At 35.0% G+C, this 22,966-nt stretch overlaps 1 protein-coding gene across 10 annotated transcripts in view; it reads left to right on the top strand.

Moving 5' to 3' along the window:
• VRK2 (VRK serine/threonine kinase 2) overlaps positions 1–22,966 on the top strand; it is a 96,999-nt gene that overhangs the window by 5,269 nt on the left and 68,764 nt on the right. For 5 of the 10 annotated variants that reach the window (XM_019942816.3, XM_019942814.3, XM_019942820.3 and 2 more), the window contains exon 3: positions 17,310–17,381. The exons of 3 other annotated variants lie outside the window; for them this stretch is intronic. In XM_019942816.3, the coding sequence (XP_019798375.2) occupies positions 17,310–17,381 (72 nt within the window). Of the gene's footprint in view, positions 1–1,944; positions 2,227–17,309; positions 17,382–22,966 lie in introns of those variants that run through there. 2 more of the 10 variants (XM_073791362.1, XM_019942822.3) reach the window with 2 other exon arrangements.

The following is a 22,966-nucleotide window of genomic DNA, read 5'->3' as shown; positions in this document are numbered from 1 at the left end:
ATCTACAGAGAATAGAATTCTTTGTAGAATAAGTGTTGGCTGAGACTCTGAATTAGTGAATTCTCTTGTATGGCAGAGAGTAAGGATCTCTAGTACATTGTCTTGACTCAAGGTCAGAGAAATGGAGTTGAATAAATTATTTCTGATGTGGCTGAGCTATAGCCTTGGATTGCACAGCTTATCAGTTATACTTTCAGTTTTCTAATGTTTGAATTATTTGAATAATTTCAAAGAACTACAGAAAAGCATTGATTGTGATGATCTTGTTTTCTCTTTTTTAGATGTACATATTGTATGTGTTATATGTATTTAAATTTAAGTGCATGTTTAAACTTAAATTATATGTCTACACACATATACATAATGTATGTGTACATATATGTGTATACATACTCACTACTTGTGTGGTTCCTGTTGTGAAAAAGGAATTTATTTGCTTAGGCATGTGATTTATTTGTCCCTATTTAAATACAGAAAAATCTTTGCTTCTTTCAGTCCAAGTACTGCACATATTTTTTTACTTATTTTTTTCTCAGTAAGATTTATTTTGCAACAATTTTCAAGGTTTCATATGTTATGAAATACCCCCTACTATCTGAATTTCAGAACCTGGATCCTGGAAATATAAGCAAGTGCACACGTTGGGGGAAGGACTTTAAAGAAATGTTTAGCTGTTTTGAGGAAAAGTCTCCATACTTCAGAATATATAATAAAGCTGTGTGTTCCAAGTGTTGTTATTGTTTTATCAGAAGTGGCATTCATAAATCAAAATCAGCTCTTCAGTGAGTTGCCATCAGCAACAACTTCATTAAAATTAGCTTTTACTTATTTTCAAAGCTAAGCAAGTCCATATGAAATTATATCATGCTTTTGCATTTTACCATGGTTCTCATCACTTCCTGTATATAAATGAAGAAGTAGGTAAATTCAGGTTTCTTTTGTGTCCTTTGTGTCCAGCTACATTCTTTTTAAGCATCATATTTGCCAGATGTACTCTTTCAGCAGACACTTCATCAGCATTTGTTACCAAAGGCTGAGAAGAAGCTAACCGCTGTGTCTAACTCATTGTGTGTGTACAACTGTCCTCGAGCTTTGAGATCAATATCCAAGGCCTTTCAGTAGTCAGCAAGAAGAAAAGGGGAAGGGGCAGAAATATTTTATATTTACTCTTGACTTGGAGAAATAATGTGCCTGTAGCATTAATAGAAATAGTAATAAGAGGGAAAAGAAAAGTCTGAATACAAGACAGAGTTCTTTCTTTGTATATGAAAAGAGAGGAGGGGAAAAGGGAGAATGGAAACTGGTTTAGGGGGTGGAAAAAATTGCTGTTATTTTGGGATCAAATAAGTGAAAAAAAATTTCTAAAATTTCCGGAGAGAGAACTAAGAGTTTAAATTCTACTTTATTGCTAGGTATAACATAGAACTAAGCAAACTGAGGGAGAATTGCACAAATAAAAGCATGGGCTTTGGTGTTAGGCAAATTTGGGTTGAATTCTGACCTGACTAAGCCTTTTGCAAACTTGAGTGACTTTCACCTATCCACGAGTCTTTGTTTCTATTCTGTATGTTAGGGGTAATAATAATAGTGATGATTAAGATAAGGTTTTTAAAAACTTGGAACTCGATAAGCAGTTCAATCTAATTTATTTATTTATTTAGAATTTCCCATTCTCAGTGATAGTTGAACTCTAAATTCAGTGTCTGGTGCCGCAGGAGATTAGGATGGTGACAAAGACATCTACTGGAGGGTTTTTCCATTTGTCCTGCCATGGACTGTGATGGATTTAGCTACTAAATGTGGTAAAACTAAGAACATAAGAGAATGTCAGTGGAATGACATTTTACTTACCAACCTCTATCTATTTTTCCCACTAAAATTTACAATAGTAGCCATGATGACATAGTGAAAAGTTCTCATTTAAGCTGTCATCTTATGTTTCAGATATGAAAGATACCGTGTTTCAGAAATTAGTCAAAAATCTAGAAAAACAGGGCTTCCCTGGTGGCGCAGTGGTTGAGAGTCCGCCTGCCGATGCAGGGGACATGGGTTCGTGCCCCGGTCCGGGAAGATCCCACATGCCGTGGAGCGGCTAGACCCGTGAGCCATGGCCGCTGAGCCTGCGCGTCTGGAGCCTGTGCTCCGCAACGGGAGAGGCCACAACAGTGAGAGGCCCGCGTACCAGAAAAAAAAAAAAAAAAAAAATCTAGGAAAACAGAATTACAGGTAATAAACTTCAGCCAAATTCTTCATGTGCTCATGAAGTCTTCTTATATTAGTACAAATGGAAATGATTTATCTGTGTAAGTTTTAGTTTTTTGATTTTGAGCATAACCATGACAATTTAGCATCTTTGGAATATCAAGCACAGACTAGATGTTCAACGGTTATTTGCCTGAGAGATGGAGATAGACTGGGCTGCTTAATCCACACAAGCCAGTTGCTTTATTCTCTTCCATAATTATAGATGTTACCCTTAACTCCAGCCTGTAACCTTAGAGATGTACTCTTAGTCACAAGAAAAACTGAGACAAATTAACTCTCATGATGTCATCTTAAAAAATCTATATATGCTTTATTGACAGTAAATCAATAGCATTATCTTTTCTAAATAATATGTTATTATAACTAAAATTAGCTCTCTTGAAGCATTAAGCTCAATCATGTTTTCATGGATAAATGTTTAGACTTCAAGTGACTGCCATGCATTTTTTGGGTAATCCTCTCAGATCAGCTCAATTTTGCTCTTTAGAAACAGAAGAAATCTTTTTTTGGGGGGGGGTGGTAGGGCAGGGGGAAGAGGATAGGATGACTATGAGTTTTAGAAATTATCAAAGTTTAACTCACATATTTTATTGATGAAACAGACTTCTATTTATGAAGAAATAGAAAAGGTTATTTATACCTGTATGGTTTTTACTTATTGTACTTTCTAGTAAGCTGGAATGGATTGATTTTTAAGGTATGGAATGGATTGATTTTTAATGGATTGATTTTCAATCGATTGATTTTTAAGTAGTGTTCGGAAGATCCTAATGATAATGCTAGCAACAAAGTAGAGTTACTGAAACATATATTGCTTCATTATATATTGCTGTGTTAAATGTTATTTTGGCAGTGTTTTATAGAGAAGGCTTTGAGATAAGCAGTTAGTCTTATTTGATACAGTGCTTACTAGGAACCACAGTTGTTACTAGGAAATTTTGCAGATGATACTGTGTGGGTGAAAAGAAGAAGGAAATAAATATGAAATAAGGATAACTTGTACTAGAAACTATAGTATATAAGATAAATTAGTTCTCAGATGAAGGTGTAATAGGTAATAGTTGATATTATCTCAACAGAGGAAGAGATCACTTGGGATTTTGTGAGTTTAATAAACTTGATGTACCTTTCACAAGAATATTTAAACTCCCTAGAAGTTGTATTTTAATTTTGTATGTGCTGTCCATCGGCTATTAATTTTGAGTTTTAATAGAGTGTTCATTTACTTATCAGTTAAGAAATCTAAGTATCTGCAAAAGTTTGGATTCTTTGTATAAAAAGAGAGTGTTTTTCTAAGGCTTACTTAGCCTTTTCTTATCTCTTTCATTTTTGTAAGTGTCTGATCTTCTTTTTAACATATTTTATATTGTGGGTCTTCATTTTCAACATTTCTTCTCTCAAACTCTTTTGCCTTAAGAGAAGATTTACAAACTGCTCTGTTCTTCAATGATTTATATATTATGTCTCTTTCACTGCACCTGTTACTATCTTATAACTTTACAGTGGTTAAGGTTTTTAAATTTGAAACCTGTTTGCTATAGGGAAATGTCTTCTTCAGGAAATGAGTTCACCTCTATTGCCACACAATAAAAAAACTCCCAGCTTTTGGGAGCTTCTGGCTTCATTATGAAATAAGGATAGACTTTTGCTTCTGAAGTGTTTTAGGGTTTTTTTTTTCTTTAGATATGGATGAAGAGTAGGAAGTATGGTCCTTCTTTGAAGAAACAGGAATATCTATGTTTATAAAATAAATGAAAAGAAAATTAAACTCTAAAGCTCTAAATGGAAGAATTCACTAGAAATTAGCTATTTGGATGATAAAAATTTGTCCACCATCCACATTTAACAATGATCAAAGTGTTTGTGGGTCTTATACTGCTTACATAGTTTTGCAGTTAGTGGTCCTTCAGAAAGTTTGTCCCTTATAACTCCATTATGTGAACTGAATACGCTATGCAGTATTCTATGTGAAAGGGTATTTTAGGAGGAAAGACACAAAACTCAGCAATTATTTCAAGAAAATTGTTGAAGATTTCCATTGTTTCTTTTAAAGAGGTGGACTTCATTTAGTCAGGTAGACTTTTCTTTAACATCTCCAATCAAGTAATACTTGAGGAAAAAGGTTCCGTAGAAAGACATCCATTGAAGGCCAGGAACATCTACAGATGCAATGTGATCTCAGGCAATGAAGCATGTGGCCCTTCATTGGCATTATATGATAACAGGAGGATCTTCTGGCAGAAGAGCTGACTTTTGCTGAGTTCTGCATGCTGCCCCTCCAAACCCATCTTTGATTGGCACCTATGCCCTATTGAAACTGGCATCACACCTTCTGAATGGGCACAGTGCCAGCCTAGCAGATGGGTATGGGCAAAAGCATGCCAGAAACCCAGTATGTGCATCAAGTTTAAGTATCAGGGGCCCAAACTCCCATCCAGGGATATAAAAACTGCAGTCTGTTGAGAGCTTTTTGTGCTTAAGGTTAAAGGACATGCCATTTCTACTCCAGCTTCGAGGTTGATTAATTTCGAAAGTCAAACAGGAGCTCCTGTGGCTGTGTCAGGCAAAATTCTGTCTTTGGTGAATGAGAATTACTACTTCATGTAGGGAAGAGAAAGTATTGTAATGAAGTGTCCAATGAGAGTTAGTCTCCCGCAAGGGCCTCCAGCACTTAAGCAGCATGCATTCAGTGGAGATGAATATTTCTGTTCTCCAGCAGAGCCAGGTGCCTTCAAAGCCAGATCTTCAACCTGCTGCAGTAAAGAACCCTAAATTTAGAAAGGGCAGGTAAAGTTTGGAACTCCTTGGTGACAGCTCTCACCCTGAGCTGATGAGGCTTCACAAAAGTGTATAAAGGAGATGAAGGAAAAACTAAATAAAAAACCTTCAGATTACTTCAGCCTGAAACAGACAGATCTTTAACAAACCAAGGGGAAAAGTTTAGTCCCTTCTCCTCAATGCAGAAATTCTTCTGAATTTTATATCAATAAAAAGTTAGTTTACCAAAATGTTAGAACCAACTTAATGCATAAGTAACAAAGCTTCCTATTCTAACATTTATTTCATTGCATGTCTATCATGTATATAAACTTCACTTCTTGAATAATGGATTTTGCATAAAATTGAGTTCTAAATATCATATTCCTTATGATCGTCTCACACCAGCTACAGAACTGGGCAAAAAAAAAAAAAAGGGCATCATTCCTTGTGATCACTTTAATCATATCCCCTAAATGCTCTTAAATTTACAGGAATGCCTGTAAGACCAGCTGTGGCCAAGAGAAGCTTTTTCATAATCACCTTAATAGCCATTGCTTTTTCTTTTCCACTGTGTAAACTTTATCTATGGAGCAGATTCCATGAGACCATTGTGAATACTTCAACGTATTCAAAACATATAACTGCCACAAATTAAACTACTAAAACTAAAGCTGGTGCATTGTAACTGCCAAGTAAAACTGGCACGTCCCTCTGTCAGACTGCGGGAGAGTATGCCATACAGTCCTCAGAAAACACAATTCATCCAGAAGCACTCTTGTCACTTGCTCTGATATTAAACCAGAGAAAGTGACATTAATTAAAGAAGTGACGTGAGCCAACAAAGGCAATGAAATTCTAAGCTTTGGCTCATGTGCAGACCTTACTCCGACTTGCTCTGCTTAGGTATCGTGGCCATTTCTGAAGAGGAGTGTGGCTACTTCCCTTTTCCTCCTCCTTTCATCTTTCCATTCTGAAACATCATTTTCAAGCAACTAAAATTGCATACCCAGGGTTGCACTAGCCAGTTGGTACACTGGTAGTCAATGCAGGGTTTCCCAGAATAGTCACGTGGTGGCATGGGATGCATTTACTGCACTTGGTAACTGCATGAGATGAACAACAGCTAGAGACAGAAGAGAGTTGTTCTCACAAAAAGGCAAGCAACAGCATAATCGAGTAGGGTACCTAGATGCGGTAGACCGGGAGCTAGGGGAGTCTGTTGCTAGGATCGCTGGTGGAAACGAATGATGGCTGGTAGGCCTTATGAAAATTCTGACGTGCTAACGAGCCAAGCAGGGGAGTAGCCACAACTCCTCTCACTCTCTCTTTGTTCCTTCCTGTATGTGCCCTTTCTCAGTGCTTATCTTGTTTCATATGATTGCCATTTGTATACTGTTTACCGTCCATCAACACTAGCTTCTAAACTCCTTGCAGGTATTCTCTCAGAGTGCTTAGACAAGGCCTTGCATACAATAGCTTAAAAAAAAATGATTGGTTAAATTAACTCTAAAACTAGTCTGTTCAGGAAAAATAATTTTCCCAACAATTAAGTTATCTGAGATGAAATTTCGTTCTCTATATACTCTTAACATGCAGCATGTGTGTAAGGCACTGTCCTTTTAGATTTAGAGACATTGTTTTGTATATTTTGGGGAATTCGAGGGGAAAGAAGTTTCTGTTCATTCTCTTTCCAAGTATGTTTTTTAAATACAAGAAGCCATGTACTTAATCCATAGATTATAGGATTTATTGGGGAAAGTCTACTTTGCTAATGCTTAGTGCAGAGAGAGTTAAAAAAAAGAAAAGGACATTATATTAAGACTAAATAGTTTTGTGTTTAGAATGAAACAATTCTACTGAGTAGCACTTAATTGAAGTAGACCTAACAGCAAGTATAAACTTTTGTGGAGGAAATAGGTGGGGTTTAATGTTAAATGGATTGACTTATAGGCATGTAACATGCATAAGAAATCCACTTTTCAAAGGATATAAAGACAACTTTAACAGAAAATAAATTATTGGAATTTCTTTTAATCCGAGTGAATGAAAGATTTGATTAAGAGTTTTGTACATAGTCAGAAGCTTTTGTTATAGTTTCTGGGCATGGGTGTTTTATATTTGAGATCAGGAATTTTCTATGTATGTAATTAGTCGTGAGGTTTAATGTACATTTTTCATATCAGGCAGACAATGGCTTCAAAGAGACAGCAGCACTGCAAAGGAGCAAGAAAAGAAGGCCAAAGTTGACATACACAGAGGCAAAACAGTGTAGGAAAAATCAACACGTTTTGCAAAATCAATCATTGAAAATGTGTCAGTGTTCAGGAGACTGTCTTTAATTTGCAATCCAAGTGAAAAAGAGTATTTAAATATGAGAGGCAGTATTATTGAGCCCAGCATGCCTGCTACCACTTGTTTGACTAGCTCAGAATAGAACACTGAGAGGCAAGGGCTCAAAGTTAAATGAACATTTATACATTTTAAAATCAAATGAAAGATTCAGAGTATATTCATGAATTAAAATTTTTTTCAGAACCCTAAATTTAATCAGCTGGAATTACTTTTAAAGTGTCATTCTATTTAACTTTTGGGAATGATGAATTTGCCTTTTAATAGGGATGCTGTATTTTATCATGAAGATGAAACAAACTGTCTTTTGTTAATTATTCCCCAGAGACATTGGCCATTTTTCTCTCCTATGCTTAGTGTGGAGTAAAGGCAGCTTCCTGCAAATTTATATCAAGCAAGAGCAATCAGAAGCTACAACATGTGTGAAAGAGGCTCATGGAGGGCATAGTGTCCATTGTAGGTGTTCTGAGTGCTACCTAATGAAGTTCTTAGAGGTAATGTTACCAAAGCCTCACTATGGAGGCTATGAACATAGGACATAGAACAGTAAAAAGGAATGAAAGCAAGAATCTCCGGTAAAGTGTAGCAGATGAGTCAAGTGTGTCTGGGGCATACTGCTAGGGATGGTTCTTGAAATCTTTTTTAGGAATCATCATCATCATCAACTGCTGCTAAAATCTTTTACTTAGTGTGTGCCATGCTCTGCGTTAAATGCTTTATATGCATTATTTCATTTAATCCTCTCAGCAGCTTGATAAGGGAGTTATTGAGGCTTAAGAATGGTAAGCAATTTGTCTCTATGCTATAGTTTTAATAATTGCCTCCATCTACATTTGAACTCAGGTTTCTTTGCTCTCCTGATTGATGTCCTTTGTCAAAGAACACTTTGAATTTATTACTAGCCAGAGAAAATACTGGCAAATGACATGCTTGTGACATGCTCATTTCTAAAATAACAGTGAAATATCTAATTGATAGTATTGGCAGCTAATGTAAGAAATATGTTAGTGATGATGCTGATAATGGTGTCATTTTCATTCAGATTGACAACGTGAGGTGTAGATCATCCGTGATACGTTTTTAATATTAAGTTCACAAAATCTTTGAAAGACCATCTGATATTTATAGCAAGTCTAGTGTTAAGAAGTAGAAAAAATACATACACTAAAAAATGTACTATACCTAGATCAAACAATATTTTTATGAAAAAAAGTAAGAATAGTCAACAGTGCATACAAACTGATGATAAAGATTTGGTAGGTTTTTCTGCTTTTTAAAAAATGAGTAAATTTATTTAGTTTATAGGGATTTTATGCATTTGTTTTAAGGCTAATAACCAACAGGAAGATCAGAAGAAGCCTCTAAATCCCTATGATACAGTTTTAATAAGCATCATGTAAAAATATTTTTACAGATATTGAATTATTTTCTTTTTTTTTTTACATCTTTATTGGGGTATAATTGCTCTACAATGGTGTGTTAGTTTCTGCTTTATAACAAAGTGAATCGGTTATACATATACATATGTTCCCATATCTCTTCCCTCTTGCATCTCCTTCCCTCCCACTCTCCCTATCCCACCCCTCCAGGCTGTCACAAAGCACCGAGCTGATATCCCTGTGCCATGCGGCTGCTTCCCACTAGCTATCTACCTTACGTTTGTTAGTGTGTATATATCCATGACTCTCTCTTGCCCTGTCACAGCTCACCCTTCCCCCTCCCCATATCCTCAAATCCGTTCTCCAGTAAGTCTGTGTCTTTATTCCTGTCTTACCCCTAGGTTCTTCATGACATTTTTTTTCCCTTAAATTCCATATATATGTGTTAGCATACGGTATTTGTCTTTTTCTTTCTGACTTACTTCACTCTGTATGACAGACTCTAGGTCTATCCACCTCATTACAAATAGCTCAATTTTGTTTCTTTTTATGGCTGAGTAATATTCCATTGTATACATGTGCCACATCTTCTTTATCCATTCATCCGATGATGGGCACTTAGGTTGTTTCCATCTCTGGGCTATTGTAAATAGAGCTGCAGTGAACATTTTGGTACATGACTCTTTTTGAATTATGTTTTTCTCAGGGTATATGCCCAGTAGTGGGATTGCTGGGTCATATGGTAGTTCTATTTGTAGTTTTTTAAGGAACCTCCATACTGTTCTCCATAGTGGCTGTACCAACTCACATTCCCACCAGCAGTGCAAGAGTGTTCCCTTTTCTCCACACCCTCTCCAGCATTTATTGTTTCTAGATTTTTTGATGATGGCCATTCTGACTGGTGTGAGATGATATCTCATTGTAGTTTTGATTTGCATTTCTCTAATGATTAATGATGTTGAGCATTCTTTCATGTGTTTGTTGGCAGTCTGTATATCTTCTTTGGAGAAATGTCTATTTAGGTCTTCTGCCCATTTTTGGACTGGGTTGTTTGTTTTTTTGTTATTGAGCTGCATGAGCTGCTTATAAATTTTGGAGATTAATCTGTTGTCAGTTGCTTCATTTGCAAATATTTTCTCCCATTCTTAGGGTTGTCTTGGTCTTGTTTATGGTTTCCTTTGCTGTGCAAAAGCTTTGAAGTTTGATTAGGTCCCATTTGTTTGTTTTTATTTCCATTTCTCTAGGAGGTGGGTCAAAAAGGATCTTGCTGTGATTTATGTCGTAGAGTGTTCTGGCTATGTTTTCCTCTAAGAGTTTGATAGTTTCTGGCCTTACATTTAGGTCTTTAATCCATTTTGAGCTTATTTTTGTGTATGGTGTTAGGGAGTGATCTAATCTCATACTTTTACACGTACCTGTCCAGTTTTCCCAGCACTACTTATTGAAGAGGCTGTCCTTTCTCCACTGTACGTTCCTGCCTCCTTTATCAAATATAAGGTGACCATAGGTGCATGGGTTTATCTCTGGGCTTTCTATCCTGTTCCATTGATCTATCTTTCTGTTTTTGTGCCAGTAACATACTGTCTTGATTACTGTAGCTTTGTAGTATAGTATGAAGTCAGGGAGCCTGATTCCTCCAGCTTCGTTTTTCGTTCTCAAGATTGCTTTGGCTATTCGGGGTCTTTTGTGTTTCCATACAAATTGTGAAATTTTTTGTTCTAGTTCTGTGAAAAATGCCAGTGGTAGTTTGATAGGGATTGCACTGAATCTCTGGATTGCTTTGGGTAGTAGAGTCATTTTCACAATGTTGATTCTTCCAATCCAAGAACATGGTATATCTCTCCCATCTATTTGTATCATCTTTAATTTCTTTCATCAGTGTCTTATAATTTTCTGCATACAGGTCTTTTGTCTCCTTAGGTAGGTTTATTCCTAGATATTTTATTCTTTTTGTTGCAATGGTAAATGGGAGTGTTTTCTTGATTTCACTTTCAGATTTTTCATCATTAGTGTATAGGAATGCCAGAGATTTCTGTGCATTAATTTTGTATCCTGCTACTTTACCAAATTCATTGATTAGCTCTAGTAGTTTTCTTGTAGCATCTTTAGGATTCTCTATGTATAGTATCATGTCATCTGCAAACAGTGACAGCTTTACTTCTTCTTTTCCGATTTGGATTCCTTTTATTTCCTTTTTTTCTCTGATTACTGTGGCTAAAACTTCCAAAACTATGTTGAATAAGAGTGGTGAGAGTGGGCAACCTTGTCTTGTTCCTGATCTTATTGGAAATGCTTTCAGTTTTTCACCATTGAGGACGATTTTGGCTGTGGGTTTGTTATATATGGCCTTTATTATGTTGAGGAAAGTTCCCTCTATGCCTACTTTCTGCAGGGTTTTCATCATAAATGGGTGTTGAATTTTTTCGAAAGCTTTCTCTGTGTCTATTGAGATGATCATATGGTTTTTCTCCTTCAATTTGTTAATATGGTGTATCACGTTGATTGATGTGCGTATATTGAAGAATCCTTGCATTCCAGGAATAAACCCCACTTGATCATGGTGTATGATCCTTTTAATGTGCTGTTGGATTCTGTTTGCTAGTATTTTGTTGAGGGTTTTTGCATCTCTGTTCATCAGTGATATTGGCCTGTAGTTTTCTTTCTTTGTGACATCCTTGTCTGGTTTTGGTATCAGGGTGATGGTGGCCTCGTAGAATGAGTTTGGGAGTGTTCCTCCCTCTGCTATATTTTGGAAGAGTTTGAGAGGGATAGCTGTTAGCTCTTCTCTAAATGTTTGATAGAATTCGCATGTGAAGCCATCTGGTCCTGGGCTTTTGTTTGTTGGAAGATTTTTAATCACAGTTTCAATTTCAGTGCTTGTGATTGGTCTGTTCATATTTTCTGTTTCTTCCTGATTCAGTCTCGGCAGGTTGTGCATTTCTAAGAATTTGTCCATTTCTTCCAGGTTGTCCATTTTATTGGCATAGAGTTGCTTGTAGTAATCTCTCATGATCTTTTGTATTTCTTCAGTGTCAGTTGTTACTTCTTCTTTTTCATTTGTAATTCTATTGATTTGAGTCCTCTCCCTCTTTTTCTTGATGAGTCTGGCTAATGGTTTATCAATTTTGTTTATCTTCTCAAAGAACCAGCTTTTAGTTTTATGGATCTTGCTATTGTTTCCTTCATTTCTTTTTCATTTATTTCTGATCTGATTTTTATGATTTCTTTCCTTCTGGTAACTTTGGGTTTTTTTTGTTCTTCTTTCTCTAATTGCTTTAGGTGTAAGTTTAGGTTGTTTATTCAAGATGTTTACTGTTTCTTAAGGTAGGATTGTATTGCTATAAACTTCCCTCTTAGAACTGCTTTTGCTGCATCCCATAGGTTTTGGGTCGTCATGTCTCCATTGTCATTTGTTTCTAGGTATTTTTTGATTTCCTCTTTGATTTCTTCAGTGATCACTTCGTTATTAAGTAGTGTATTGTTTAGCCTCCATGTGTTTGTATTTTTTACAGATCTTTCCCTGTAATTGATATCTAGTCTCATAGTGTTGTGGTCGGAAAAGATACTTGATACAATTTCAATTTTCTTAAATTTACCAAGGCTTGATTTGTGACCCAAGGTATGATCTGTCCTGGAGAATGTTCCATGAGCACTTGAGAAAAATGTGTATTCTGTTGTTTTTGGATGGAATGTCCTATAAATATCTATTAAGTCCGTCTTGTTTAATGTGTCATTTAAAGCTTGTGTTTCCTTATTTATTTTCATTTTGGATGATCTGTCCATTGGTGAAAGTGGGGTGTTAAAGTCCTCTACCATGAATGTGTTACTGTCGATTTCCCCTTTTATGGCTGTTAGTATTTGCCTTATGTATTGAGGTGCTCCTATGTTGGGTGCATAAATATTTACAATTGTTATATCTTCCTCTTGGATCGATCCCTTGATCATTATGTAGTGTCCTTCTTTGTCTCTTCTAGTAGTCTTTATTTTAAGGTCTCTTTTGTCTGATATGAGAATTGCTACTCCAGCTTTCTTTTGGTTTCCATTTGCATGGAATATCTTTCTCCATTCCCTTACTTTCAGTCTGTATGTGTCTCTAGGTCTGAAGTGGGTCTCTTTAGACAGCATATATATGGGTCTTGTTTTTGTATCCATTCAGCCAATCTGTGTCTTTTGGTGGGAGCATTTAGTCCATTTACATTTAAGGTAATTATCAACTTGTATGTTCCTATTCCCATTTTCTTAATTGTTTTGGGTTCGTTATTGTAGGTCTTTTCCTTCTCTTGTGTTTCTTGCCTAGAGAAGTTCCTTTAGCATTTGTTGTAAAGCTGGTTTGGTGGTGCTGAACTCTCTCAGCTTTTGCTTGTCTATAAAGGTTTTAATTTCTCCATCAAATCTGAATGAGATCCTTGGTGGGTAGAGTAATCTTGGTTGCAGGTTTTTCTCCTTCATCACTTTAAATATGTCCAGCCAGTTCCTTCTGGGTTGCAGAGTTTCTGCTGAAAGATCAGCTGTTAACCTTATGGGGATTCCCTTGTGTGTTATTTGTTGTTTTTCCCTTGATGCTTTTAATATGTTTTCTTTGTATTTAATTTTTGACAGTTTGGTTAATATGTGTCTTGGTGTATTTCTCCTTGGATTAATCCTGTATGGGACTCTCTGTGCTTCCTGGACTTGATTAACTATTTCCTTTCCCATATTAGGGAAGTTTTCAACTATAATCTCTTCAAATATTTTCTCAGTCCCTTTCTTTTTCTCTTCTTCTTCTAGAACCCCTATAATTCGAATGTTGGTGCGTTTAATGTTGTCCCAGAGGTCTCTGAGACTGTCCTCAGTTCTTTTCATTCTTTTTTCTTTATTCTGCTCTGCAGTAGTTATTTCCACTATTTTATCTTCCAGGTCACTTATCCGTTCTTCTGCCTCAGTTATTCTGCTATTGATCCCATCTGGAGTATTTTTAATTTCATTTATTGTGTTGTTCATCGTTGCTTGTTTTATCTTTAGTTCTTCTAGGTCCTTGTTAAATGTTTCTTGCATTTTCTGTATTCTTTTTCCAAGATTTTGGATCATCTTTACTATCATTATTCTGAATTCTTTTTCAGGTAGACTGCCTATTTCCTCTTCATTTGTTAGGTCTGGTTGGTTTTTATCTTGTTCCTTATCTGTTGAATTATTTTTGACTATGTCTTTTTTCATTGGATAATAATTTTTTAAATTAATTAATTAATTAATTTTTTGGCTGCATTGGGTCTTAGCTGCTGCACAGGCTTTCTCTAGTCACGGTGAGTGGGGCCTACTCTGTTCCTGTGCGTGGGCTTCTCAGTGCAGTGGCTTGTCTTTGTTGCAAAGCATGGGCTCTAGGTGTGCGGGCTTCAATAGTTGTGGCACGCAACCTCAGTAATTGTGGTTCGCGGGCTCTAGAGTGCAGGCTCCGTAGCTGTAGTGCACGAGCTTAATTGCTCTGCGGCATGTGGGATCTTCCCGGACCAGGGTTCAAACGCATGTCCCCTGCATTGGCAGGTGGATTTTTAACCGCTGCACCACCAGTGAAGTCCTGGATAACAATTTAAAGATACAGTATTTAGAAAACTAGGTCTTTTTAAGAGTAAAATAAACAAAAATAAATACTTGGATAAGTGAAATGTTGATAAAGAATATGTTTCTTTATAGAATTCGTTCAGATGCCAAAATATTTTATATATAATAGAAGTATAGTTTTTGAAAAAGTATTCAGTTTTGCCAAGATATTAATTATTACACAATAGTAATTTATTATGTACCTATAGATGATTTTATGAAAAAAATATAACATTTCATGAAGAGGCAAATCTTTAAGTGTTTTTAATGGAGATAGTTATTAGATATTGCAAAGCTAGTTTTTATGCTGATACTTTTTTCTTGGGAGTATATACATAGCAAGGAAAAGAATGAACAAAATATATTACTTTAGAATACATGTTATTGAGTGCTTATGGTGATATACAGTTATTAATTTCAGTTTCTGGAGAATGTGAAGAAAAATGCTGTTCATTATACTTGATCTTGTTTCTATTAAAAGATCATGTGTTACAGTTCTAACATATATCTCCAGTGTCATATGTAAGTATTACAATTGGGCCTGAAGTATTAGGTATGTAAACCTCCTGTCTTATAAAGTTTTAGGAGGGTGGTAGAAGGAAAAGTAGTAAAACCCACTAAAAAATCTCCACACAATACACTTCAAGACAAATGAAAAGAAAGCAAAACAAAGTTGTGTACCTAATAGACCATTGTTGCTGTGTGATGGAAAGGGGAAGAAAAACATTATAAGACTTCTATAGTATCAGAATTACTACTTCATCAGAAAGCTTTTGACCAAGTACAAATGTTCTGAAATTAACTAGTTTAATGTAAATGGAATGCATTATGGAATCTGTCTTAAAAATAAGAGATTTTTATTCGGGGAAGGGCTTTTAAGTTCTTTCTGACCCTGAAGATCTGTGAGATCCTGAAAGATGGTGAGAGATATTGAAACATGGATAGAGGTGTAAGGAAAGAATTGACCCAGCTGAGCAAAGAATTAGCTATACTACTAATGAGCAAGCAAAATAAATCTAAGGCATAGAAAAATGATGTAAAGAGAACATCAAGAAGAAAAAGTAATGGTTCTGTTATCTTTTTGTGTAGTATAGTTTTGGATAATAAGAACATTACATGAAAAGGTAAAGACTTTCAAAACAGAGACCATAATGAAAGATAAGAAAGATTTCCCTTATTTGAAACCTAATTTCAGCATGAATATTAGCAAGTGTTTCAAAAAGTGAGGGTGGAGCCAAAGTTCTTACCTAGTGGCTTGTTAAGTTTGAAATGCAGAATGTGTAATATCATTTCAGGGAGGGAGTTCAGGAACTACTTCAGCCCTTAATTCATAGACTAACAATAGAATAACTTCATAATAGCTAAGAGAAATATGGCTGTCATTCCAGTACACTATCTGGCCAAACTGAATGCCTCTTAAGAGAGAAGGAAACATTTGAGGACTTAGGAAATCTGAAATCATTTTATAACAGATTACCACAAAGATAAAGTAGACTTGAAAGTATATAAGTGAAAAAGACTTCCAAGAAATAAATGAATTACAAAAAGATTTGATGACACAAAGTAAAAAGTTTAGTAAAAACTGGACTTACGAATATAATTTTATAATGCAATTCACATTTCTAAAGTAGATTAAAGAACTGTGGTTAGGAAATATAGGGTTAAGAGTTAAACGGAAAGGTTGGTACATATCAACTCTTCAAGCAAGCTCGAAATGTTTAGTTAATAATAATAATAATGAAAACATCTGAATTAGAGTATATCAGTGTGACGAGTGTTTAAGAAATAGATAAATGGATTGAAAGGTAGTCTATTATAAGATAACATATGTAATATGTACCACAACCAGTAAGTAATCGGTGAAGGAGAGCAAAAACGAATAACAATAATATAAATGTACAGTGTTGTATTATAATTCAATTGCCAATTACTACATTAGATAAAAACTGTCTGAAATCCCCTATTAAAGAATGTCATTGACAAAAACCCCATAATCACTTGCCAAAAGAGAAATACCTAATACAATAAAATATAAAGACACTAAAAGATCGAGTTTTTTAATGCACGTGTAAGCAAAGAGTAAGATAAGCATTTTTAAAATTGTTTTATATTCCGTAGTAAAAATTATTAAGTGAACTAAACAAGGACATTATGTAATGGCAAAATGTTAATAAAGCCAAGTGAAAATGTAATCATAGAATTCAATATGACCAGAATGCTACTGTTCGTTTTTCTTAGAGAAGAAAGAAAATCTAGCAGGTGTTCAATAAGAACATGTTACAAATATAACTAGAGGTATTATAAACAGGAAATGACAAATCAATCACCAGTAGGTCTTCACACTGGTCTTTATGGAACCCAGGTATACAGGTGAAAGGAGTAGGGGCTGTGGTCACTCCACCCATGTTTCAACCTGAGCATTTCTGCTTTGATCTGTTCTTTGTATCAGGCTGCCAAGAAACATCCTGTTACTGAAACAGTTGAAGATAACTGATTATGCTACAATAATTAATAAGCTCCAGAGTTGAATATGCAATTAATAAGAAATGATTTATATTTGGAGGGGACTTAACAGCATTATAGAGAATAAGATCTTTCTTCCCCAACTGTACAGGAACTCATTTTAAAAATTGTGCGTGGTGGTTTATTAGTAGTAAATGTAAAGAAAAATCAGAATTTTTATATGTCATAGTCTTGGAACCCAAGCATAGAAATAAATACCAATATTGTCTTGCTTGTTTTGTTTATGACCTGCATTCTATCTCGAGTTTCTACATATTCAAATAGTGTTTAATTTAAGTTCACCTCCCCCTTGAAGCCTACTGTTTTCCTTTTTGCATTTTCTGCCAAAGTTGTATATTGTGTGTTTGTTTTCAATAATATTTTTGCCTCTCTTTTGTCAGAGACAAAATTTTGGAGAATTGACATTTTTAATGTTGAGTCTTCAATCTGCAAATAGAGTATCTCTCTCCATTTCTTTAGGTCTTCGATTTCTTTCATCAGCATTTTGGCTTTTGGCATATTGGTCCTGTACATGCACTTTTAGGTATATATGTAAGTTTTTCTTTTTCTTTTAAAATTTTTGATGCTATTAAAAATGGTATTGCTTTTGTAATTTTGGTTTCCAGTTGTAGATTATTAGTATATAAAAATACAGTTGATTTTTGCTTGTTGACTATACGTCCCATCGTCTTGGTAAATTTACTTATTAGTCCTAGGATTTTTTTTTTCCAGATTCTTTGGAATTTTCTATATAGATAATCTTGTCATCTTGTCATCTGCAAGTAGGGATCACTTTATTTCTTCCTTTCGAATCTGTGTACTTTTTGTTTCCTGACTCCTTGCACTGGCTAGGACTTCCAGCACTTTATTGAGTAGGAATGGTGAGAGTGGACGTCCTTGACTGTTCCCAGTTTAAGGGAGAAAGCATTCAGCCCTCATCACTTAGTATAATGTTAGCTATAGGTTGTTTGTAGTATTCTTTTTCAAATTGAGGAAGCACTCCTTACTATACTGAGAGTTTTTATCCTGAATGGGTATTGAATTTTGTCAAATACTTTTTCTGCATTAATTGATAGGATCATTTGGTTTTTCTTTTTTAGATTCTTAATATGGTGGATAACATTGATTTTTTTTGTCTTTTGCATCAGCATTATGAGGGGAGGATATTGGTCTATAGTTTTCTTTTTCTTTCTTTCTTTCTTTTTCCCCCTACTGTCTTTGTTTGATTTTGGTTTTGGTTTTAGGATAATGCTGGTTTCATAAAATGAGTTGTGAATTATTCCCTCCTTTTTTGCTTTCTGGAAGTGAATATATAGAATTGATGTTACTTGTTTTTCATGTGTTTTGTAGAATTCTACAGTGAAGCCATCTGGGGTTAGAGATACCTTTTTCCAAAGGATGTTTGTTTGTTTGTTTAGAACTTGATTTCACCTGGGACTTGTTTGGTTATTTGCTTCATATCAGGTAACTTTTAGTAGTTTGTGAATTTTAAGCATTTCCATTCCATCTAAGTTGTCAAATTTCTATGTATAGAGTTGTTCATAGTATTAGTTTATTATACTTTTAATGTTAGCAGTTTCTGTAGTGATACTCCTTTTTCATTCCTTATATGGATCATTTTTCTCTTTTTTTGCTTTTCTTTTTTGTCAGTCTTGACAGTGGGTTTGTAAATTTTATTGATCATTTCAAAGAAACAGCTCTTGGTTTTGTGGATTTACTGTATTTTTCTGTTTTCAATCTCACCAGTTTGTTTTTTTTTTCTTTTTTGTCTCCTTCTTTCCATTTGTTTTGGGTTTAGTTTGCCCTTTTTTCCCCCCTAATTCCCTTAGGTGGAAACTTACTTATTTGAATCTTTCTTCTTTTGTAGTATAAGTGTTCAGTGCTAAATTTGTTTCTAAGTCCTTCTCTGACAGAATCCCACAAATTCTGATATGTTTTAGTTGTCATATATTACATCTATATTAACTTAAATTCCCCCAGACCATATTATAATTTTTGCTTTAACCATCAAACACATTTTAACTGAAGGAAAGCGTAATCCATTACATTTTCCCAATATTTACCATTTTTTTCTCTTCTTTTATTCCTGATAGCTCACATTTCCTTGTATGATTTTCTTTTCTTTTCTGAATATTTCTTTAGCAATTCTTATATAGCAGATCTGCTGGCTATGGCTACTCTTAGTTATTCTTCACTGGAGAATGTCTTTATTTAGCTTTAATTCCAGAAGGATATTTTTGCTGGATATTGGATTGACTGTTCTTTTCAGCACTTCAAACACGTTGTGACTCTTCCCTCTGGTCTTCAGGGTTTCTGATGAGAAATCCACAGTAATTTGAGTCATTTTACCCTGTAGTTAATTTATTTTTTACTCCAGCGCCTTTCAAGATTTTTCTTTGTTTTCGCTTTCAGTAGTTTGATTATATGTGTCTGGGCATTGATTTCTTTGAGTTTATCCCCATGGGGATTCACTGAACTGTAGGTTTATGTATATATAAAATTTGGGACATTTCAGCCATTATTTATCAAATATTTTTTTCAGCACCACACTCTTACCTCTCTACCTCTGGAACTCCAATATCATGAGTGTTAAATGTTTTGTTATTGCCTACAGGATCCTGAGACTCTGTTCAATTTTTCCATACTCTATCTTGCTGTTTTTCAGGTTGGATACATTTTTATTGATCCATCCTAAAGTTTAGTGACTCTTTCATGTGTCATCTCTATAATCATACTGAGCCCAATCATGAATTAAAAAAATTTTTTTTGTCATTGTATTTTTCATTTCCAAAAGTGTCATTTAACTTTTTCTTTGTATATTCTGTGTCTTTGATGCATTGTCTGTCTTTCCATTTGTTCCAAAAGTGGAACATTTTTAAAATAGTTGCTTTGAAGGAACATTATTTGCTGGAACATTTTTTAAATAGTTGCTTTGAAGTCTTTATCAGATAGTTCCAAAATCTGTATAATTTTGGCATTGATGTCTTGAATTAGTGTGGTGATTTTGTTATAATTTATTAACTAAAGTCCATAGTTTACAGTAGGGTTCACTTATATAGTACAGTTTTATGAGTTTTGACCAATGCATGATGTCATGTATCCACCATTATAGTATCATACAGAGTAGTTTCACTGCCCTAAGTTTCTCCTGTGTACCACCTATTTATCCCTCTGCCCCCTGTTCCAGAATGGCATACAGTTGGAATCATACATTATGGAGTCATTTCAAACAGGCTTTTGTTTCCTTTGGGTATACCCAGAAGTGGAATTGCTAGATCACATGGTAGTTCTAATTTCCTGAAGAACCTCCATATTGTTTTCCATAATGGTTATACCAGTTTATATTCCTACCAATAGTGTACAAAGCATTTCCTTTTCTCCACATCCTCACCAGCATTTGTTACTTCTTGTCTATTTGATAATAGCCCTGCTAACAGGTGTGAGGTAATATTCACTGTGGTTTAATTTGCATTTCCCTGATGATTGGTGATGGTGAGCACTGTTTAATGCACCTGTTGGCCATTTGAATGTCTTCTTTGGAGAAAATCTATAAGAGCCTTTGGCCATTTTAAAATTTGGTTATTTGGGTTTTTTTGCTATTGAGTTGTATGATCCTAGTAAGTATATTTTGATATTGGATATGTGGTTTGCAAATATTTTCTCTCATTCCATAGGTTGCCTTCTCATTTTGTTGACGGTTTCCTTTGCTGTGCAGAAATTTTTAGTTTTTTAGTTAGTCCCACTTATGTATTTTTGCTTTTATTGCCTCTGTTTTTGGTGTTAAATCCAAAACAGTCATTACCAAGACAGATATGAAGGAGCCAACCCCCTGTGTTTTCTTCTGGATCTTTTATGGTTTTAGGTCTTACACTCAAGTCTTTAAATCCATTCTGAGTTGATTTTTGTGTACAGTATAACATAAGGGTCCAGTTTAATTCTTTTGCATGTGGCTATCTAGTGTTCCCAGCACCATTTATTGAAGAGCCTGTCCTTTCTACATTGTATATTCTTGACTCCTTTGTCAAAAATTAATTGACCATGAATTATTTCTGGACTCTCTATTCTGTACCATTGATTTACACTTCTGTTTTTATGCCAATACCATGCTGTTTTGATTATTATAGCTTTGTAATACAATTTGAAATCAGAGAGTGTGATGCCTCCAGCTTTGTTCTTCTTGCTCAGTATACTTTGCCTATTCAGGGTCTTTTGTGGTTCCATACAAATTTTAGGATTTTTAAGAAATTTCTGTGAAAGATGCCACTGGAATTTTGGTAGGTATTACATTGAATCTGTAGATTGCCCTGGGTAGTCTGAATGTTTTAACACTATTGATTCTTCTGATCCATGAGCACATAATATCTTCCCATTTATTCTGTCCTCTGCATTTCTTTCATCAATGTTTTCAGGTCTCTGGTGTACAGATCTTTCTCATCCTTGGTTAAATTTATTCCTAAGTAATGTGTTCTTTTTGATGGTACTATAAGTGGGATTGTTTTCTGAATTTTTCTTTATGATACTTCATCGTTAGTGTATGGTAACACAGTTGATTCTTGTATATTGATTTTGTATCCTGGAGTCTTAAGGATTTTCTCTATAGAATGTCATCTACAAACAGAGATAATTTTACATTCTTTCTTCCCAATTTGGATGCCTTTTATTTCTTTTTATTGCCTGATTTCTCTGGCTAGGACTTCCAGTACTATGTTGAATAAAAGTGGCGAGAGTGGGCATCCTTATCTTGTTCCTGATCTTAAAGGAAAAGCTTTCAGCTTTTCACTTTTGGGTGTGATGTTGGATGTGGGCTTCACATAATTAGCCTTTATTATGTTGAGGTATGTTCCTTCTATACCCAGTATTTGAGTTTTTGATCATGACAGCATTTTGAATTTTGTCAAATGCTTTTTCCGCATCTATTGATATGATCATATGATTTTTATCCTTCATTTTGTTAATGTAGTTTATCACGTTAATTGATTTGCATATGTTGAACCATCTTTGCATCCCAAAATAAATCCCACTTGATTGTGGTATATGATCCTTTAATGTACTGTTGAATTCAGTTTGCTAATTATTTGTTGAGTATTTTTGCATGTATCTTCATCAGGGATATTGGTGTGTAATTTTCTTTTCTAGTAGTGTCTTTGTCTGATTTGATCTTTTCAATTGTCTTTCTAGTCTCTATTTATTTCCATTCTGATCTTTATTTCCTTTTTCTAATTTTGAGCTTCCTTTTTTCTTTATCTAGTTCCTTGATATGTAAAGTTAGAATATATATTGGATTTTTCTTTTTTCTTAGTGTAGATGTTTATTGTTATAAAATTCCTTCTTAAAACTGTTTTTGCTGTAACCCGTAAGTAGTGATATGTTGTGTTTCCATTTTCATTTGTCTCAAGTTATTTCTTGATTTTAAAAAATTTCTTCTTTGAGGGCTTCCCTGGTGGCACAGTGGTTGAGAGTCCACCTGTTGGTGCAGGGGACATGGGTTCGTGCCCCAGTCCAGGAAGATCCCACATGCTGCGGAGCGGCTGGGCCCGTGAGCCATGGCTGCTGAGCCTGTGTGTCCAGAGCCTGTGCTCCGCAACAGGAGAGGCCACAGCAGAGAGAGGCCTGCATACCGCAAAAAAAAAAAAAAAATTTCTTCTTTGAGCCATTGGTTGTTCAGGAGTGTATTGTTCAATCTCCACACACTTATGCATTTTCCAGGTTTTCTCTTGTAATTGATATCTAGTTTTGTACCATTGTGGTCAGAAAAGATACTTGATATGATTTCAGTTTCTTAAATTTGTTAGGACTTGCTTTGTCACCTAGCATGATCTATCCTAAAAAACGTTCCATGTGTGCTTGAGAAGAATGTATTCTGCTGCTTTTGATGGACTGTTCTGTATATATCTATTAGGTCCCTCTTATGTAACATGTAGTTTACATCCTTTATTTCCTCACTGATTTTCTAATCTGGATGATCTGTCCATTGTTGAAAGCAGTGTCTTGAAGCCCTGTACTATTACTCTATTGCAGACTATTTCCCCCTTCAGATCTATTAATATTTGTTTTATATATTTAGGTGCACCTATCTTGGGTACATAGATATTTACAATTGTCATATCCTCTTGATGAACGGATCCCTTTATCATTAT

The sequence above is a fragment of the Tursiops truncatus genome, chromosome 14, assembly GCF_011762595.2.
Source record: "Tursiops truncatus isolate mTurTru1 chromosome 14, mTurTru1.mat.Y, whole genome shotgun sequence".
In the NCBI taxonomy this organism is placed as follows: Eukaryota; Metazoa; Chordata; class Mammalia; order Artiodactyla; family Delphinidae; genus Tursiops; species Tursiops truncatus.
The sequence above is the reverse complement of the archived record's forward strand: the minus strand, read 5'-3'. Positions and strand labels throughout refer to the sequence as shown.